The sequence below is a fragment of the Tachyglossus aculeatus genome, chromosome 3 (assembly GCF_015852505.1).
Source record: "Tachyglossus aculeatus isolate mTacAcu1 chromosome 3, mTacAcu1.pri, whole genome shotgun sequence".
Classification (NCBI taxonomy): Eukaryota; Metazoa; Chordata; class Mammalia; order Monotremata; family Tachyglossidae; genus Tachyglossus; species Tachyglossus aculeatus.
In genome coordinates, this window is record NC_052068.1 from 47,092,722 (window position 1) to 47,110,233 (window position 17,512).

At 41.8% G+C, this 17,512-nt stretch overlaps 1 protein-coding gene across 1 annotated transcript in view; it reads left to right on the forward strand.

Moving 5' to 3' along the window:
• Positions 1–17,512, forward strand: part of CTNNA3 (catenin alpha 3) — a 1,398,597-nt gene that overhangs the window by 1,078,094 nt on the left and 302,991 nt on the right. The window contains exon 13 of the mRNA XM_038743931.1: positions 14,925–15,076. Coding sequence (XP_038599859.1) covers positions 14,925–15,076 — 152 coding nt within the window. The remainder of the gene's footprint in view (positions 1–14,924; positions 15,077–17,512) is intronic.

Genomic DNA, 17,512 nt, shown 5'->3' on the forward strand with positions numbered 1-17,512 from the left:
AAGCGTTTGGGAAGTACAAGTTGGCAACATGTAGAGACAGTCCCTACCCAACAGTAGGCTCACAGTCAGCAGTGTGACTTTGGGCAAGTCACTTCACTTCCCTGTGCCTCTGCTCCCTCATCTGTCAAATGGGGATTAAGACTGTGAGCCCCCCGTGGGACAACCTGATCGCCTTGTAACCTCCCCAGCGCTTAGAACAGTGCTCTGCACATAGTAGGCCCTTAATAAATGCCATCATTATTATTATTGTATGCGTTGCCCGTGCACATGGGGAGGTGGCCAGCTGTCACCACGTGCTCTCCCTATAGTGGAGGAACCCACTTCTGTTCCCCGTCCTCAGCGGGGCACCTGGCTCCCAGCCCAGGACGTTCAGCAAGATATTCACCCATCCCACGGCCTTTCGAGAGAGAGAGAGGGAGAGAGAGAGAGAAACAAAATACAAACAAACAAAAAACACAAAACACGAACTGCCGCAGATGCTGCCCCTCTCGATGTTCCGCCCAGAAGGTCAGAGGCCACAGGTATTTATATCACCTGTGGCTTAGGCCATCCCCGTTTCCGTCCAACACTTTCATCCTCCATACCTGATGTGGTTGGCACGGAGGTGAGGGACCCCTATCTTTCCGCCCCGCTCCCCTTCGGCCAGAGAAGTTGCGTCAGAGCTGGCATTTTGATCTCAGGATGGCCGATGCCCAGGGTCACCTTGGCACAGGTAAAAAATAAGCTAATTAGGTTGGACACAGTCCATGTCCCACATGGACCTCACAGTCCTAATCCCCATTTTGCAGATGAGGCAACTCTCTATATGACCGTCTCTATATGTTGCCGACTTGTACTTCCCAAGCGCTTAGTCCAGTGCTCTGCACACAGTAAGCGCTCAATAAATACGATTGAATGAATGAGTGAATTTGTGGATAATAACAGTAGCCAATACATGCAGGGATAGGCTTTTATAGTCTATTAACCTAAAGCTACCCTTACATTTTTGTTCAATCTAAATCAGTATTTGTTTTTTTCTGAACCGTGAAGTTTGCCTGCTTCTGTCCCAAGGATGGCTGGTCCTTGGGTGGCTCCCAAGGAGATCGGGTTGGATGCAGGCCCTGCCCCGCAGAGGGCTCTTACTGTATTACTCTATTTGTTAATTTATTTTATTTGTACATGTTTATCTATTTATTGTGTTAATATGTTTCGTTTTGTTGTCTGTCTCCCCCTTCTAGAGTGTGAACCCACTGTTGGGCCGTGGAGTCAGAGGTCATGGGTTCAAATCCCGGCTCTGCCACTTATCAATCAATCGTATTTATTGAGTGCTTACTGTGTGCAGAGCACTGTACTAAGCACTTGGGAAGTACAAGTTGGCAACATAGACAGTCCCTACCCAACAGTTGGGCAGTCTCTATATGTTGCCAACTTGTACTTCCCAAGCGTTTAGTACAGTGCTCTGCACACAGTAAGTGCTCAATAAATACGAATGAATGAATGAATGGCATGGAGAAACTAAGTAATGATGGTATTAGGTGCTTACCATGTGCAAAGCACTGTTCTAAGCGCTGGGGAGGTTACAAGGTGATCAGGTTGTCCCACGGGGGACTCACGGTTTCAATCCCTGTCATCGACAAGTAGGGAGAAAAATAAGTTAACCGGTGTAAATCGAACGCAGGGTTCAAGAATCCAAGGTGGTGACATAGGAATAATGATGATGATAATAATGGTATTTGTTAAGCGCTTACTATGTACAAAGTACTGTTCTAAGAGCTGGGGAGGTTACAAGGTGATCAGGTTGCCCCACAGGGGCATCACCAGGTAGGGAGAAAAATAAATTAACTGCTGTAAATCGGACGCAGTGTTCAGGAACCCAAGGTGGTGACGCAGATAGGAATAATGATGCTGATAATGGTATTTGTTAATTGCTTACTATGTGCAAAGCACTGTTCTAAGCGCTGGGGAGGTTACAAGGTGATCAGGTTGTCCCAACGGGGTCTCACAGTTTTAACCCCCATTTTACAGATGAGGTAACTGAGGCAGAGAGAAGTTGTGACAAAACTTTGGCACCCTGTTGTCAGGAGATGTTAGCAGGAGACATCGCCCACACAGGATGGGGTCCTTTCAGACAGGGCGTGGCCGCTTTGATCAGTGTCAGCCCTCCTCGAGAGTCTTATGCGAGGCCAGCCCCTATTCCTCAGGTACCAGTTGTTAAGGCCTTCATACAATGGAGTCGGTTATGCTAAGCCTTTATGGGAAATGCAGTCAATGCCGCTTCTGCTGGAGTATGTGGCTAGGGTGGACAACAATCCCCATTTTACAGATGAGGTAACAGGCACAGTGAAGTTAAGTGACTTGCCCAAAATCACACAGCTGACAGCTGGCGGAGTCGGGATTTGTACCCATGACCCCTGACTCTAAAGCCCATGAGTGATTTGCCCCAGGTCACTCAGCAGACAAGTAGCAGTCAGGATTAGAGCCCAGGTCCTTCCGATTCCCAAACATGTGTGTTAGACCACACTGCCTCTGTGTTCAGAAGCAAAGCCCAGTTTATCTCCTTGTTTATCCCGATGCTTCCAGTATTCCAGTTTTAAGACTTTAGGTAGTCAAGCATTTCAGCTTGACTACAAGGTTATCAGGTTGTCCCAAGCGGGGGGACGGGGGGGTGGGGGGGGCTCACAGTCTTCATCTCCATTTTACAGATGAGGTAACTGAGGCCCAGAGAAGTTATGTAACTTGCCCAAAGTCACCCAGCTGACAGTTGGCGGAGCTGGGATTTGGACCCATGACCTGTGGTCTTTAGCCACTCCGCTTCTCTGAACCTACTTAGAGCAACCAGATTGGATTTTGGTTTTATTAAAATTGACCTAAATCGTAGTAGAAAATAAGGAAATGGGTACATATTTATTACTCTATTTTACTGGTACATATCTATTCTATTTTATTTTGTTAATATGTTTTGTTTTGTTCTCTGTCTCCCCCTTCGAGACTGTGAGCCCACTGTTGGGTAGGGACTGTCTCTATATGTTGCCAACTTGTATTTCCCAAGCGCTTAGTACAGTGCTCTGCACACAGTAAGCGCTCAATCAATCAATCAATCAATCAATCGTATCAATAAATACGATTGATTCAGCGGGCACCTTCCTAATAGTGCTACTTGTCACGACCCCCATCTTTGTCTTTGAGGCCCGTTAGTGTTTCGCTGAGGGCCTTTAGCGATTCACCTCGCTCAGTTCTTTTCAGGATTTGCCTCTATTTAGTTTAAGGTGATCAGTGACAAGTTCAAAGTGAAAACTTTACTCAACTCAGTCCAATTGCAGGGGTGAAACACAAACTCACAACAACCACAAGAACAACATAGCTATCAATCCGACTGTTTGCCCCAAGTCTGTGAAGATAGTAATAATAATGATGGCATTTAAGTGCTTCCTACACGCAAAGCACTGTTCTAAGCACTGGGATGATATAAGGTGATCAGGTTGTCCCATATAGGGCTCACAGATTGAATGAATGAATGAATCTACTCCAGCATTTAAAACAGTGCGTGGCACATAGTAAGCACTTAGCAAATACTGCAATTACAATTATCACTTTACTTGATATTGCAATTAATTTAAAAATGACTAAAGGGCATCTTTCAGCTTCTGAGTCTTTCCCCCAAAGGAATGAGGAAATTTATAATTGTGGAAGAAAAATTGTGTATTTACTATAACAGAACACGGCGAATGAAACCAGAGATTTACTCCATAAATTTATCGTTCTTCCTTTCCCAGTCACAGTAGTAATAATTTTGTAAGTTGTACCGTAATATCTGAACATACCATAGGTGATATATTAAATTTATTCAAAAATTACTCAAATTAATTTGTTGCAATGAGCCAAGACCTTGAATTGCATTGCTGATCAATTATGACAAGCTACTGGAAGCATAGATTCCTGAAGACTGCATTTTATATGTAGCACATTTCAGTGTTTACAACAAAGTGAGATTTGAAGGCCAGATTTGTAACAGCCAGTTAAGTGATAATTGTGGTATTCGTTAAGCGCTCAATTTATGCCAAGCACTGTAAATACGAAGTAATTGGGATAGATACTGTCCCTGTCCCACACTGGGCTCACAGTCTTAATCCCCATTTTACAGATGAAGTGACTGAGGCACAGAGAAGTAAAGTGACTTGCCTAAGATCACACAGCAGACTCATGGCTAGCATTATAGCCCAGGTCCATCTGATACCCTGGCCCATGCTATGTCCATTAGACCACACTGCTTCCCTAAGTGTTCAGAGGTCATTATTTGAATCCTAACAAACATTCATCAAAGTCCACAATGCTGTTGAATGTTTTATCCATATCTCACTATCCTGATATTAACATAATAATATAAGGAGGATTGATACTACATCAGAAAAGGAACTAAATATTTTTCCCAGTGAGATATCAGATTAAAGAAGCAGTGTTTCCAGTGGATAAAGCACGGGCATGGGAGTCAATACCTGGCTCTATCCAGCTCTGCCATTTGCTTGCTGTATGACCTTGCACAAGTCACTTCATTTCTCTATGCCTCAGTTTCCTCGACTGTAAAATGGGGATTCAGTGCCTCTTCTCCTCCTACTTAGATTGTGAGCCTATGTTCATTCATTCATTCATTCAATCGTATTTATTGAGCACTTACTGTGTGCAGAGAACTGTACTAAGCACTTGGGAAGTACAAATCAGCAACATATAGAAACGGTCCCCATCCAACAATGGGCTCACAGTCTAGAAGGGGGAGAGGGGTTGTGTCTCACCTGGTTAACTTCTACCCAAGTGCTTAAAATAGTGCTTGACACGTAAGTGTTTAACAGATGCCATTTTTTTAAATCTTTGTGCCAGTGGTCAGAAAAACTCTGTTGGAGTAGTTGATATACAATGTTGATTACTGTGGAATCTCAGTAATTTACATCGCTGAACTAGAACCTGCTAGTTATCTTGGAGTAGTCATAACCCACCAGTATTGTACTGTGATTTCAGATCATAGTGGGGCACAGCAGGCATAATAATAATAATTATGGCATTTGTTAAGTGCTTACTGTGTGCAGAGCACTGTTCTAAGATCTGGGGAGGATACAAGGTGATCAGGTTGTCCCGCGTGGGGCTCACAGTCTTAATCCCCGTTTTACAGATGAGGGAACTGAGGCCCAGAGAAGTTAAGTGACTTGCCCAAAGTCACACAGCTGATAGTTGGTGGAGCCGGGATTAGAACCCATGACCTCTGACTCCCAAGCCTGAGCTCTTTCCACTGAGCCACGCTACCCTGTATTGCACCAAAAGTCTGGGAAATGAAATGAATAACATCAGGAATTCAATATGATGTGCAAAAAGCACAGAAAACTACCAATATACCTATGCTCTGGCAACTGAACTGAAAAGTTCATCAGGATTCTGAAAGTGCTTGTTGAGTCTGTTATGGAATGTTTCAGATTCGGAGGGACTGCATCAGATTGATTTCCTATCAATGGAGTAGAGCTGGGAGCAGTAATACATCCAGTTTTGTTTGACTTGTTCTAATCCACTGTGCTTGAGGATGTGCATGGGATCTGGAAGCAGGTGTCAGAATGCTATTCTTATCTTCTAGGAAATCATTTCACCTCCACACCACAACACTCTTCATGTCACTCCTACAGTAGTTACTATATGCTGCTGACTGTGTGTTGGCAGCCTACGTGTGGGAAATGACTCAGATGATCATGAACTGCTTACAGAATCAGCAAAGCACTGCATGAAAAGTTTTAGGAAGATCAGGGTTATGGACAATTCAGTAATTGTAAACTCTTTATGGACAGGGATATCATGTCTACCAACTCTACCAAGTGCTAGATTTTCCATGACAATGCCTCTGTCTCCTGTTTTGACTGCTTAGCTAATGAGTAGTTCTCTAGATTAGAAATTCCTTGTGGGCAGGGAATATGTTTACCAATTCCTCTAGATTATAAATTCCTTGTGGGCAGGGAATATGTTTACCAATTCTGTTATATTGCATTCATTCTCCCAAATGCTTAGTACAGTGCTCTGCACACAGTAAGAGCTCAATAATTGATTAGTACAATGATCTGCCCACAGTAAAGGCTCAAAAATATCATTGATTCACTGACTGATTTACAAGTCCACATCCCTCAAACCCTCTCAACTGCCAAAGATCAACAACAATAATAGAGCTGAATGGCATGCTTGAATTCTGTTATCTTCAGAAGCAATAATTCAGTGATACAAGGAAAGTCAGAAGTTGAAAACCTATTTAAGAAGGCTAGTGTGTCCTTTGGGAGATTCAATCAATCAATCAATCAATCAATTGTATTTATTGAGCGCTTACTATGTGCAGAGCACTGTACTAAGCGCTTGGGAAGTACAAATTGGCAACACATAGAGACAGTCCCTACCCAGCAGTGGGCTCACAGTCTAAAAACACTGTGACTTTTGTGTTCAAAGACACAAGACACCACATTCAACTTCTAAGGCAGTTCCACCAACTCTAGTGCAATATTTAATATTAATTGGAAAAGAAGACTCACAACCAATAAAGTTTTGGGTTTTCAGACCCCACCCCCCACACCCTTAAAACAACAACCACCACATCACACCTTAGTTGGGACAGACAGGGAGGAGAATGGACAACAGCAGTATGCTTAAACTACTTCATGGTGAGTTGAAATGGGCTGCTCATAGAAGAGGGAGACAGAAAGAATGCTTTAAAAGAAGCAATGAAGCAAAGTCTTCATCAATTTTCACCAAGGGAAAGAAAACAGCACCAGGTTCAGTGAGTAACAAGTTCAACAGAACAGCAAGAGGCAATCTTTACACACAAAACATGAAGGGTTGTCATTCTCAAATTGGCTTTATCGGTCATATCTGACCACAATTGGGGAAAAAAAAAAACAGTTGTATTAGTTTTAAACTCAAACAGCAGCTACAATTAATTAATGACTTCATTTAATTGCCATACCTCTGAATAGCCCAGCATATGTGCAAATTGCTTAAAAGACTAAATTGTGAGCTGTTAAGTTTGAAGTAGCTGCCTGTACATTGGCAAAAATTATCTTCAGATCCCATTGTTGGTTAGGGACCGTCTCTATATGTCGCCAACTTGTACTTTCCAAGTGCTTCGTACAGTGCTCTGCACACAGTAAGCGCTCAATAAACACGATCGAATGAATGAATGAATAATGGTTAAAAGCTTGTCCCCAGAGAATTTATGATTGAATAGAAATACTAAAAGACATTGGAAAGCAGGGATTCATTGATCTCATCTAATCCTTACGAATTTACCAATTGTTTTGTATAATATTGTGAAAAAAGGTCTTGTGATTTCTAGACCATCAGAGTGTGTTTACTGTTGTGGAAATTGCTTTGAAGAAGAGGTTTGCTAAAGATGATGGAATAATTAGAAAACAATATGTACTTGGAGTTTTTTTTACCTAATTAACTTAATTTCTCAACTCTCCTGTGCCACACAAGTTGGGCACCTATTTGCAGGTGCTTGAGATTCACCAGCACTCATCCTCTGATTCCCTGTGTTCTGGCTTCCAGCGTACCCTGTGCATGCACAGTGAACAACTGGGAAGTTTTTAGATGGCTGTTGAGCTCAGCTGGGAGCAGCCTAGGGCAATAAAATGATTTCCTTTTTTCATCTCTGTATCAATTTGGGAGATGAGCAGGGATCGGGTAGGAGCAGGGCAAATAGCCCCCAGTACAAAGAGATTAGACACATTTTGAGGCACAAATAAATGTCGGGGAATCTCAGAATGTCGAAATTTGGCTAGTCTTAGTAAATAGTCAAACAGTCAAACTCCTTGTCTGATCCTTGAACTTAAGTGCCCACAAAATTAGGAAGTGGTACATACAAACTGATGCCTAGAATCATAAAATAGAACATATCTAAAGGCTGAGCATTATTCATGATATTCAAGTGAAAACAGTTACATTTTCTTCTGTTCTCTACATATACGTATTTTATTTCAAGCATCACATGGTCTAGTGGCTAGAGCACAGGCTTGGGTGTTAGAAGGTCATGGGTTCTAATTTCAGCTCTGCCACTTGTCTGCCTGTTACCTCGGGCAATTCACTTCACTTCTCTGGGCCTCAGTTATTTTATCTGTAAAATGGAGATTGAGACAGTAAGCCCCTTTGGGATAGGGACTGTGTCCAACCCGATTTGCTTGTATCTACCCCAGCACTTAGAACAGTGCTTGGCACATAGAAAGCGCTTAACAAATACCAAGTTCTAGTTCTTGGCACAGTTAGCAGTGTAGCTCAGTGGAAAGAGCACGGGCTTGGGAGCCAGAGGTCATGGGTTCTAATCCCAGCTCTGGCACTTGTCAGCTGTGTGACTTTGGGCAAGTCACTTAACTTCTCTGGGCCTCAGTTACCTCATCTGTAAAATGGGGATTAAGACTGTGAGCCCCACGTGGGACAACCTGGTCACCTTGTATCCCCCCCAATGCTTAGAACAGTGCTGCACACATAGCGCTTAACAAATGCCATTATTATTATTATTATCATTAATTTTGGAGCAATTAATATACGTGTGTTAATGAAAGGAATCTCGGAGTTAAAACGAATGCAGGTAGCAAATGCAGTGAGAGCATTGCATCTGGTAGAATATCCAAAATTCTTACTCAAATTTCTTTCCTTTATGAGCCCCCTCCTTCCTCTCCCCCCCCCACCTTACCTCCTTCCCCTCCCCACAGCACCTGTATATATATATATATATATATATATATATATATATATATGTTTGTATGTATTTATTACTCTATTTTTGTTTTATTTGTACAAATTTATTCTATTTATTTTATTTTGTTAATATGTTTTGTTTTGTTGTCTGTCTCCCCCTTCTAGACTGTGAGCCCGCTGTTGGGTAGGGACTGTCTCTATATGTTGCCAACTTGTACTTCCCCAGCACTTAGTACAGTGCTCTGCACACAGTAAGTGCTCAATAAATATGATTGAATGAATGAATTAACATTCCCCAGCTAATTTCCACTGCCCTTGATCATTTTACCCCCAGGACTTATGCATAGATTGATTCATAGTTCGATTTGCTTGATAATTTGTTTTTATATACCCTTGCTTTTATGAAGTTCTATAGCTGCAATTTTTCCCGGTTCCAAATCATGTTTATAGTATATATCTGCCTGTCTTTTCCATTCAGCTGAAGCTCCTTAAGAGCTGAGACCATATATTTTACTTTTATTGTAGTGGCCCAAGATCCTAATCATGAGGTCTGCATAATGTATGCCCTTAAATACTATTTAATGAATGAATGACTCTCATCACTGTACTAAATATAAGAACATCAACAGGAAAATGTCAAATCTGATTATGTTTATGTTTCTACACCCTTACATAAGAGAACCATGATACACCCAAACCACTTTACTCTCAAGCCTTTCAGAGATGCACTTGGATCTGTGTGACCTTTGGGCATTTGATATTCACCCCAAATGCAACCCCACAGAATGTATGTACATATATTTAAATTGTTATAAATTTCTTATTTATATTAATGTCTGTCTCACCCTTTTTAATGCAAGCCTGTCGAGGGCAAGGAATGTTCATTCATTCATTCAACTTATTTATTGAGCACTTACTGTATGCAAAGCATTCATTCATTCAATCATATTTATTGAGCACTTACTGTGTGCAGAGCACTGTACTAAGCGCTTGGGAAGTCCAGGTTGGCAACATATAGAGACGGTCCCTACCCAAAGCAGGCTCACAGTCTAGAAGGGGGAGACAGACAACAAAACAAAGCATATTAACAAAATAAAATAAATACAATAGTAAATATGTACAAATAAAATAAATAGAGTAATAAACCTGTACAAACATATATAGATGTGCTGTGGGGAGGTGGAGGAGGTAGGGTGGGGGGGATGGAGAGGGGGAGAGGAAGGAGGGGGCTCAGTCTGGGAAGGCCTCCTGGAGGAGGTGAGCTCTCAGTGGGGCTTTGAAGGGAGGAAGAGAGCTCCTGGGAGAGTACAGTATAACAATATGTCTGTCAACTCTATTGCACTGTACTCTCCCAAGCGCTTAGTACCATACCCTACGCCTAGTAAGCACTCAGTGAATACCATTGATTGATTAATTTGTCAATATTAAAATTGAATTGAAGATATGTACGGTAACTGTGATGCCCAAACTTCCTTGACTATGGGGTCTGGACTTATCTCAGATAACCCATCCAGCAAATGGGAGGGGAAGGGGGGGTGGGGGGGAAAAGAGGGGGTGGGTGGGGTGTGTGTGTGTGTGTTTAGCAGCAGTGGTGGTTGTTCTTGTAGAGTCTACCATGTCTAGAATTAATGATATTGTGAGCCCTGTGGGGGATAGACCTGTGTACAATAGGATTGCTGTTTACCCCTATGCTTAGCCTAGTTCTTGGTACACAGTAAGAGCTTAAATAAATGCCATCACCATCATCATTATTAAACACCTCAGTTTAGACCTAAAGTGGTGGTGGGGTGCAGGGAGGGAGGGGAAGGGAGGAGGGGGAACTTGAGGAGTGACCAAGAAGAAAGAAGGGCAAGATGGGTGATTGGCCAGGGAGGGAGGGGGGGGGCTGGAAATTGATTCACCTGAATCAAGTTTAGTAATCTGGGGAATGTCAGCAATAGTGATGCAGATAAGACCAGACCGGGCATCTAGTGAGAAATCTGGGGCATAATCATATTTATTATGATTTTCTCTCTGATCTCCCATCCTCGTGTCTCTCTCCACTTCAATCCATACTTCATGCTGCTTCCCGGATTATCTTTGTCCAGAAACGCTCTGGGCATATCACTCCCCTCCTCAAAAATCTCCAGTGGCTATCAATCAATCTGCGCATCAGGCAGAAACTCCTCACCCTGGGCTTCAAGGCTGTCCATCACCTCGCCCCCTCCTACCTTACCTCCCTTCTCTCCTTCTACAGCCCAGTCCGCACCCTCCGCTCCTCCACCACTGATCTCCTCACCGTACCTCGCTCTCACCTGTCCCACCATCGACCCCCTGCCCACCTCATCCCCAGGGCCTGGAATGCCCTCCCTCTGCCCATCCGCCAAGCTAGCTCTCTTCCTCCCTTCAAGGCCCTGCTGAGAGCTCAACTCCTCCAGGAGGCCTTCCCAGACTGAGCCCCTTCCTTCCTCTCCTCCTCGTCCCCCTCTCCATCCCCCCCCATCTTACCTCCTTCCCTTCCCCACAGCACCTGTATATATGTTTGTACATATTTTTTACTCTATTTATTTATTTATTTATTTTATTTGTACATATCTATTCTATTTATTTTATTTTGTTAGTATGTTTGGTTTTGTTCTCTGTCTCCCCCTTTTAGACTGTGAGCCCACTGTTGGGTAGAGACTGTCTCTATATGTTGCCAATTTGTACTTCCCAAGTGCTTAGTACAGTGCTCTGCACATAGTAAGCGCTCAATAAATACGATTGATGATGATGATGATGATGATATTTAATTTTTCATTTATTTTAGTTTATGCAGTTTGTCCTGGTGTGCTTTTGCCAATTATATATATGGTGATGCATGTCCGTTTGGCTTCTCTGTTTGATTCTAAACTCCTCAGGGGCAGTGGCCTTTTCTTTCATTGATACTGCATGCAAATGCTTAATATTGAGCAAGTACTTCATTCACGTAAATGACGCTCCTCCCAACAATATCGAATGGAAAGTTGATCCATACAGTGTTCTTTTTAGCTTCACAAGGACCCAGCAATAGAAATGTCACTGTCAGTAATGCCAACTTTGACCCTTGCTGGTCAAAAACGCCAAAAGAATGAGTCAGGAGCAGAAGGAAATTGAAATTGCTCAATTAATGAAAGCTAATGGGCAATGGGAAGAGAAAAATGTTTTTGTGGAAGCTTTGCAGGGCTAAGGTGCAACACATGATAAAAATTTGCTTGTAATCCCTTACATCAAGCTGTAACTGTTCTCTAGAAAGGGATGAGCAGAGATAGTTTCTTTAGTAGAAGTTCACATCTCTATTTTTCACACTGCAAAATGAGACCAGAGTTTTAAGGATGGACCTAGATGCTCCCTCTTGAGCTCTGTTCTCCTACTGAATATTGTAACCTGTCTGCTCTTTCATGGAATTGAGGCACTAGCTCTACAGGACTTGCTTTGCTTTATCTGCCACAGTCTTCCCACCTGCCTGGGCCTTTGTTTACTTTTGTTGCTTCTATAGACTTTTGTAAATTGCTGGGACCATGAAATCCTAGGCTGACAGAAAAGCCTCCAGCCTTTTCTCAACTCTAAAAGGGTTGAAACTTTCTTCACAGTACAGCTCAAGCTGTTTGCACTATAACCAAACTCTGCCCAAGAAAAATTAATTTTAAGCTACAGTCCCTCCTAGCAGGAGACTAATAAAGTTTATCGAGCCATCATAGATTGGGGGATGGGAGGGGATAATGGAAAGCCATGCTCCAAACCGTTTTAGATGCGAACAGATGTTCTGCAGAACAGAATACCTGTCTCGAGGGAAACACAATCCATAGATTTGGGTGTTAAAATGGTCCTAACTCACCAAAATCATTTAAATAAAAAGAGGAAGAGTTTTTCATATGATGGGAATTTTTTTCCCACGTTTACTTTTCTTGCCTCCTTTCTTTATTACTGACTACTTTATTACAGTGCTGCATAAAATGAAAATAATTCATTAGGGATTCAAGTACACTCTTTTGTGAGGCTGGAAAATGCATCATAGTAGTAGTTGCATTAATGCAGAACTCAGGAAAATAAGGTCTTTGGATCTTGGAAAATATAGGCACAATATCTGGAGCCAGAGTTGTTCTGTACAGATCAGACTGATTGCACACAGCCATAACCTCAAGAACTGGTAACTCATGTGTCTTTAGATGGGAGAATCAGAGGTAATAACTCTCTCCATTTATAGTTGAGTACCTAGCTTTGAGCTCACTAAAAGATAAACAAGTTATAGTATTACCTAGATGGTCTCATACATTAGCTAGTTTTTTTATTCTTTAAAATCCCCACAACAGCAGTGCTCAACAGACTAACCTGGAAGGAAAATGTGGGTTTCACTGGGGATTTCTGAAGGTAGAGGCCATGGAAAAATGATTGTTCTCAGGAACATGGCATTATTACATTTCAAGATTTTGCAAAAGCCATTAAAATGAACAGAAAAGCAAATTTTCATAGGAACTAACAGGCATTATGAATTTCTTATTTTGACTCTCAGAAAACTGTATGTTCAGTTGTTAAAAGGAAATCTGAAGGAATCTTTTATGCTTGTAATATTAAGAGAGCTCCATAGCAGAACTGAACAATTATGGTCCAGGCAGGTAGATTTGCTCTTAATAGTTATGTGACATTGTGTCATTCTAGATGGAAAGTTTTGCATGTGAAATTAATGACGACTTTTTGGTGATTGTCATAGTGAGTTAGATGCACAGGAAACCAAATAATATTCCCTATAATTTGACAGTATTTTTTGCCAAGAGTAGATGGGAGATTGAAAGGCCCTGGGTACTTCCTACTTAATGCTCTTATATGGATACCTGGAGTTGTTTTCTACTATATTTCCAACCTTCTCATTGCCAGAGTTTTCTTGGTCTCATTTATTTAAAACAAAAGCTTTTTTGGCCTCAAAGCTGGGTCTTTCTAACCCTGAGCTCACATTGGCTGTGAAGCTTACAGGCTCTTTTTACTGAGATTCTAGACTGTAAACTTGTTGTGGGCAGGGAATATGTCTACCAACTCTGTCATATTGCACACTCCAACTCTGTCATATTGCACACTCTCAAGTGCCTAGTGCAGAGCTCTGCACACGACTTTTAATAAATACTATTGCTCAATTTAGATCTTATTCCCCATTTTTTATTAATCAGTTTAATTCCAAGTGATGGATTACGAAAGGAGATTTCTATTAACTTAGACCACAAAGTGGGAGTTCAGTGTCTTGACTTTTGCTATTAAAGTCCTGGAGTATTCTTCCTGCATCTGTTTCCTACCCTTCACTCCCATTGCCCATCAGTCACTTACTTCCACCCAACCAGCCTCTGTTTCTAAAATTCCCAAATCACAGTTTGATTAAAATGTCCTATGTAGTATATGTGACAGCAAGCTACAGATGAAGCTTTCCTCTCCATCCATAGTGCTGATACTGATACTGTTACTGATACTGATCCAAGCACTTATCCTATCCCACCTTGACTATTACATCTGCCTCTCACTGACCTCCCTGCCTGTCTCTCCCCATTCCAGTACATATTTGATTCTTCTGCCTGGATCATTGTTTAAAAAAATATATTCAGTCCATATTCTCCCCACTCCTCAAGAACCTCCAATGGTTGCCCATCTACCTTTGCACCAAACAGAGCCTCCTTACCAGTGGCTTTATAGCACTCAGTCAGATTGCCTCCTCTTACCTCACCTGATCTACTACAATACAGTCAGCACACTTTGCTCCTCTAGAATGTGCATATTCACGGTGCCCTGATCTCATGTATTTTACCTCTGATCCCTTTCCCACATCCTCCCCTAGCCTGTAACTCCCTTCCCTTCCTTATATGCCAACCACCACTCTCCCCACCTTCAAAGCATTATTAAGGTCACATCTTCTTCAAAAGACCTTCCCCTATTAAAATCTCTTTTCCCTGGGTTCCTCTCCCTTCTATATCATCCGGACACTTGGATCTGTGACGTTTGGGCATTTGATATTCACCCATCCTCAACTCCACAGCACTTAGATGCATATCCTGAAATTGTATATTATAAACTATTTATTTTAATGTCTGTCTCCCCCTGTATACTGTTAGCTCATTGTGGGTAGCGAATGTCTGTTTATTATTTTATTTACTCTGTCAAGCATTTAGTGCAGTGCTTTGCCCACATTAAGTGTTCAATAAATACCACTGATTGATTGATGAAGACCTTTTTCAAATATCTCTTGTTTACTTAAACAGCAATTCCTGAATTTGTCACCCAAGTCAATGTTGCCCTGGAGGCTTTGAGCAGGAACTCCATGGATCTCTTTGACGACAACCAGTTTGTGGACATCTCTAAGAAGGTGTATGATACAATTCACGATATCAGATGTTCTGTAATGATGATTAGGGTAAGTTGGACTAATTGTTCTATGTAACGTTTAAATATGCTCTTCAACAGTTTAGTTAGAACAACAGGATTTTTAAAGATTATAGTTCCAATGATGACATCTATTAGACTTCTAGAAGTTCAAGCATAGTCTTTTTAATGGAAAAATTGACTAATTGTAGATTTAATTGTAGCTTAGATAAGTGTGGTCCTATAAGACTTTCAGGTTACATGTTAACATTTACAATTCTGCATTTTTCGTTGAGTTGAGAGTGAACTAAAGGCCAGTGTAAAATATGGCACAGAAATATGTGTTCTGATCTTGTAAAGAGAGGAGCCAATTTTTCTCGATGGTGCTGTCAGAGCTTGGCAGTAAAAGTACATCTGGAGCTAAAAAACATTACAAAGGCTGAATACTAACATTGTAGAATCATAAAATTTGAAGGAAGCTCAAAAGGTCACCTGGCCCAGCATTCCACCTCAAAGGCATGACAATGCCTCTGCCTCATGTTTTGACATCCTCAGCTAATGAGTAGTCCTCAAGACTGAAAGCATATTGTGGGCAGGAAACATAGCTACCAACTCTGTTGTATTCTCTCAAGTGCTTAATACTATGTTCTGCATACAGTAACTGCTCAGTAAATATCATTGATTGATTTATAATGAGTAACTATAATCAGGGGTGGGCCATACACCCCTTTCTTTAATAGCCTACTACACTTAGCTTTAGTTTAGACTGACCGAAACCTATTCTTTTATGGACTGCCCAATTCCTAGAACACTTCTGAGTTTTATCTGATTTACATTATGGAATTTTATTTATTTTAAGGTGCTTACTATGTGCCAGGCACTGAACTTAGTGCTGGAGTAGATGCAAACTAATCACAGTCTTAATCCCATTTTGCAGATGAGGTAACTGAGAAACAGGGAAGTGAAGTGACTTGCCCAAAGTCATATAGCAGACAAGTGATGGAGCCGGGAGTAGAACACCGGTCCTTCTGACTCTCAGGCCTGAGCTCTCACCACTAGGCAACGCTGGCTCTGACTACATGCTCTATCTACTGGGCCACACTGCTTCTCATTTCATATTTCATATTATATCAAAAATCCTATGTCATATAGCTGTTCTCCAGTTGCTAACTCATATGCAGCATATGGTCTGCATTTAATGTCTGTTCATTCATTTAATTCATTACTATGTGCAGACCACTGAACTAAGCACCCTGGGAAGTACAATTTAGCAACAGAGACAATCCCTCCCACAGTGGGCTCAAGTCTAGAAGGTGGGAGACAGACATCAAAACAAGTAAACAGGCATCAGTAGCATAGGGTTTCCCTCCTACTTGTGCCTAGGACATCTTAACTCATGCAGCTACTAGTTTGTATTCTTCCCATTTAATCTTAATTCTGTTTTTCTGACCCATATCTCTCCTTTTTCAAGTCCATTTTGTGGATTTCATTATGTGGCATCTGCAAACTGACTAGAGCTCACTTTGTGTACTTATCCAGACTTTTACAGAGGAATTGAATTCCACTACCAGTAGCCTCACAAATGACTCTTCTAAGGCATTAAATATGCCCTTTTGAAAGCCTGGGATGATTTAACAGAGGTAGTAGGATTCTACTTTCAGGAACTAGTCCATTTGTCGTTTTATTGCCTATACCACTTCAGCCAGACAGTTATTAGAATTATTATTAATTATTATTGTTGAGCGCATACTATGTGCTAAGCCCTGTTTTGAGTAAACATAATCAGATTACTCACAGTCCCTGTTCCACACAGGGCTCACTATCCAAGAAGGAGGGAGTAGGATTAAATTCCCATTTTAAAGATGAGGGAACAGAGACACAGAGAGATTAAGTGACTTGCCCAAGATCACACAGCAGACAAGTGGCGGAGCCTGGAATAGAACCTCTGAGTCCCAGGCCAACTAGGAGTCCAACTAAATTGCACTTCAATCGTATTTATTGAGCGCTTACTGTGTGCAGAGCACTGTACTAAGCGCTTGGGAAGTACAAGTTGGCAACATATAGAGACAGTCCCTACCCAACAGTGGGCTCACAGTCTAAAAGGGGGAGCACTTCCCTAACGTCTCTTAACCTTAAAGAAATCTTGGTATAACTTCCCACCATTATCAATGTCAGGCCTTGGGTCACAGGATGGCATGCCTAAGGAACCATCTTATGTTGCCAACTTGTACTTCCCAAGCACTTAGTACAGTGCTCTGCACACAGTAAGCGCTCAATAAATACGATTGATTGATTGATCTTGGTTGGCACACCAACTGGTCTTGAGGGTTGAGATCTTCAAGCCTTTTCCAGGGGCTATGCCACTTCTGGTCCACTACTACTGCTTTCTGGGACATGTGACCACTTCAGAGCCCTGAGAAGTTTCTCAGGGGATCTGGTCAGGAATGCAAGAGTTCAGGAAGTTTCTCCGGGGTCTGGATTTCCTCAG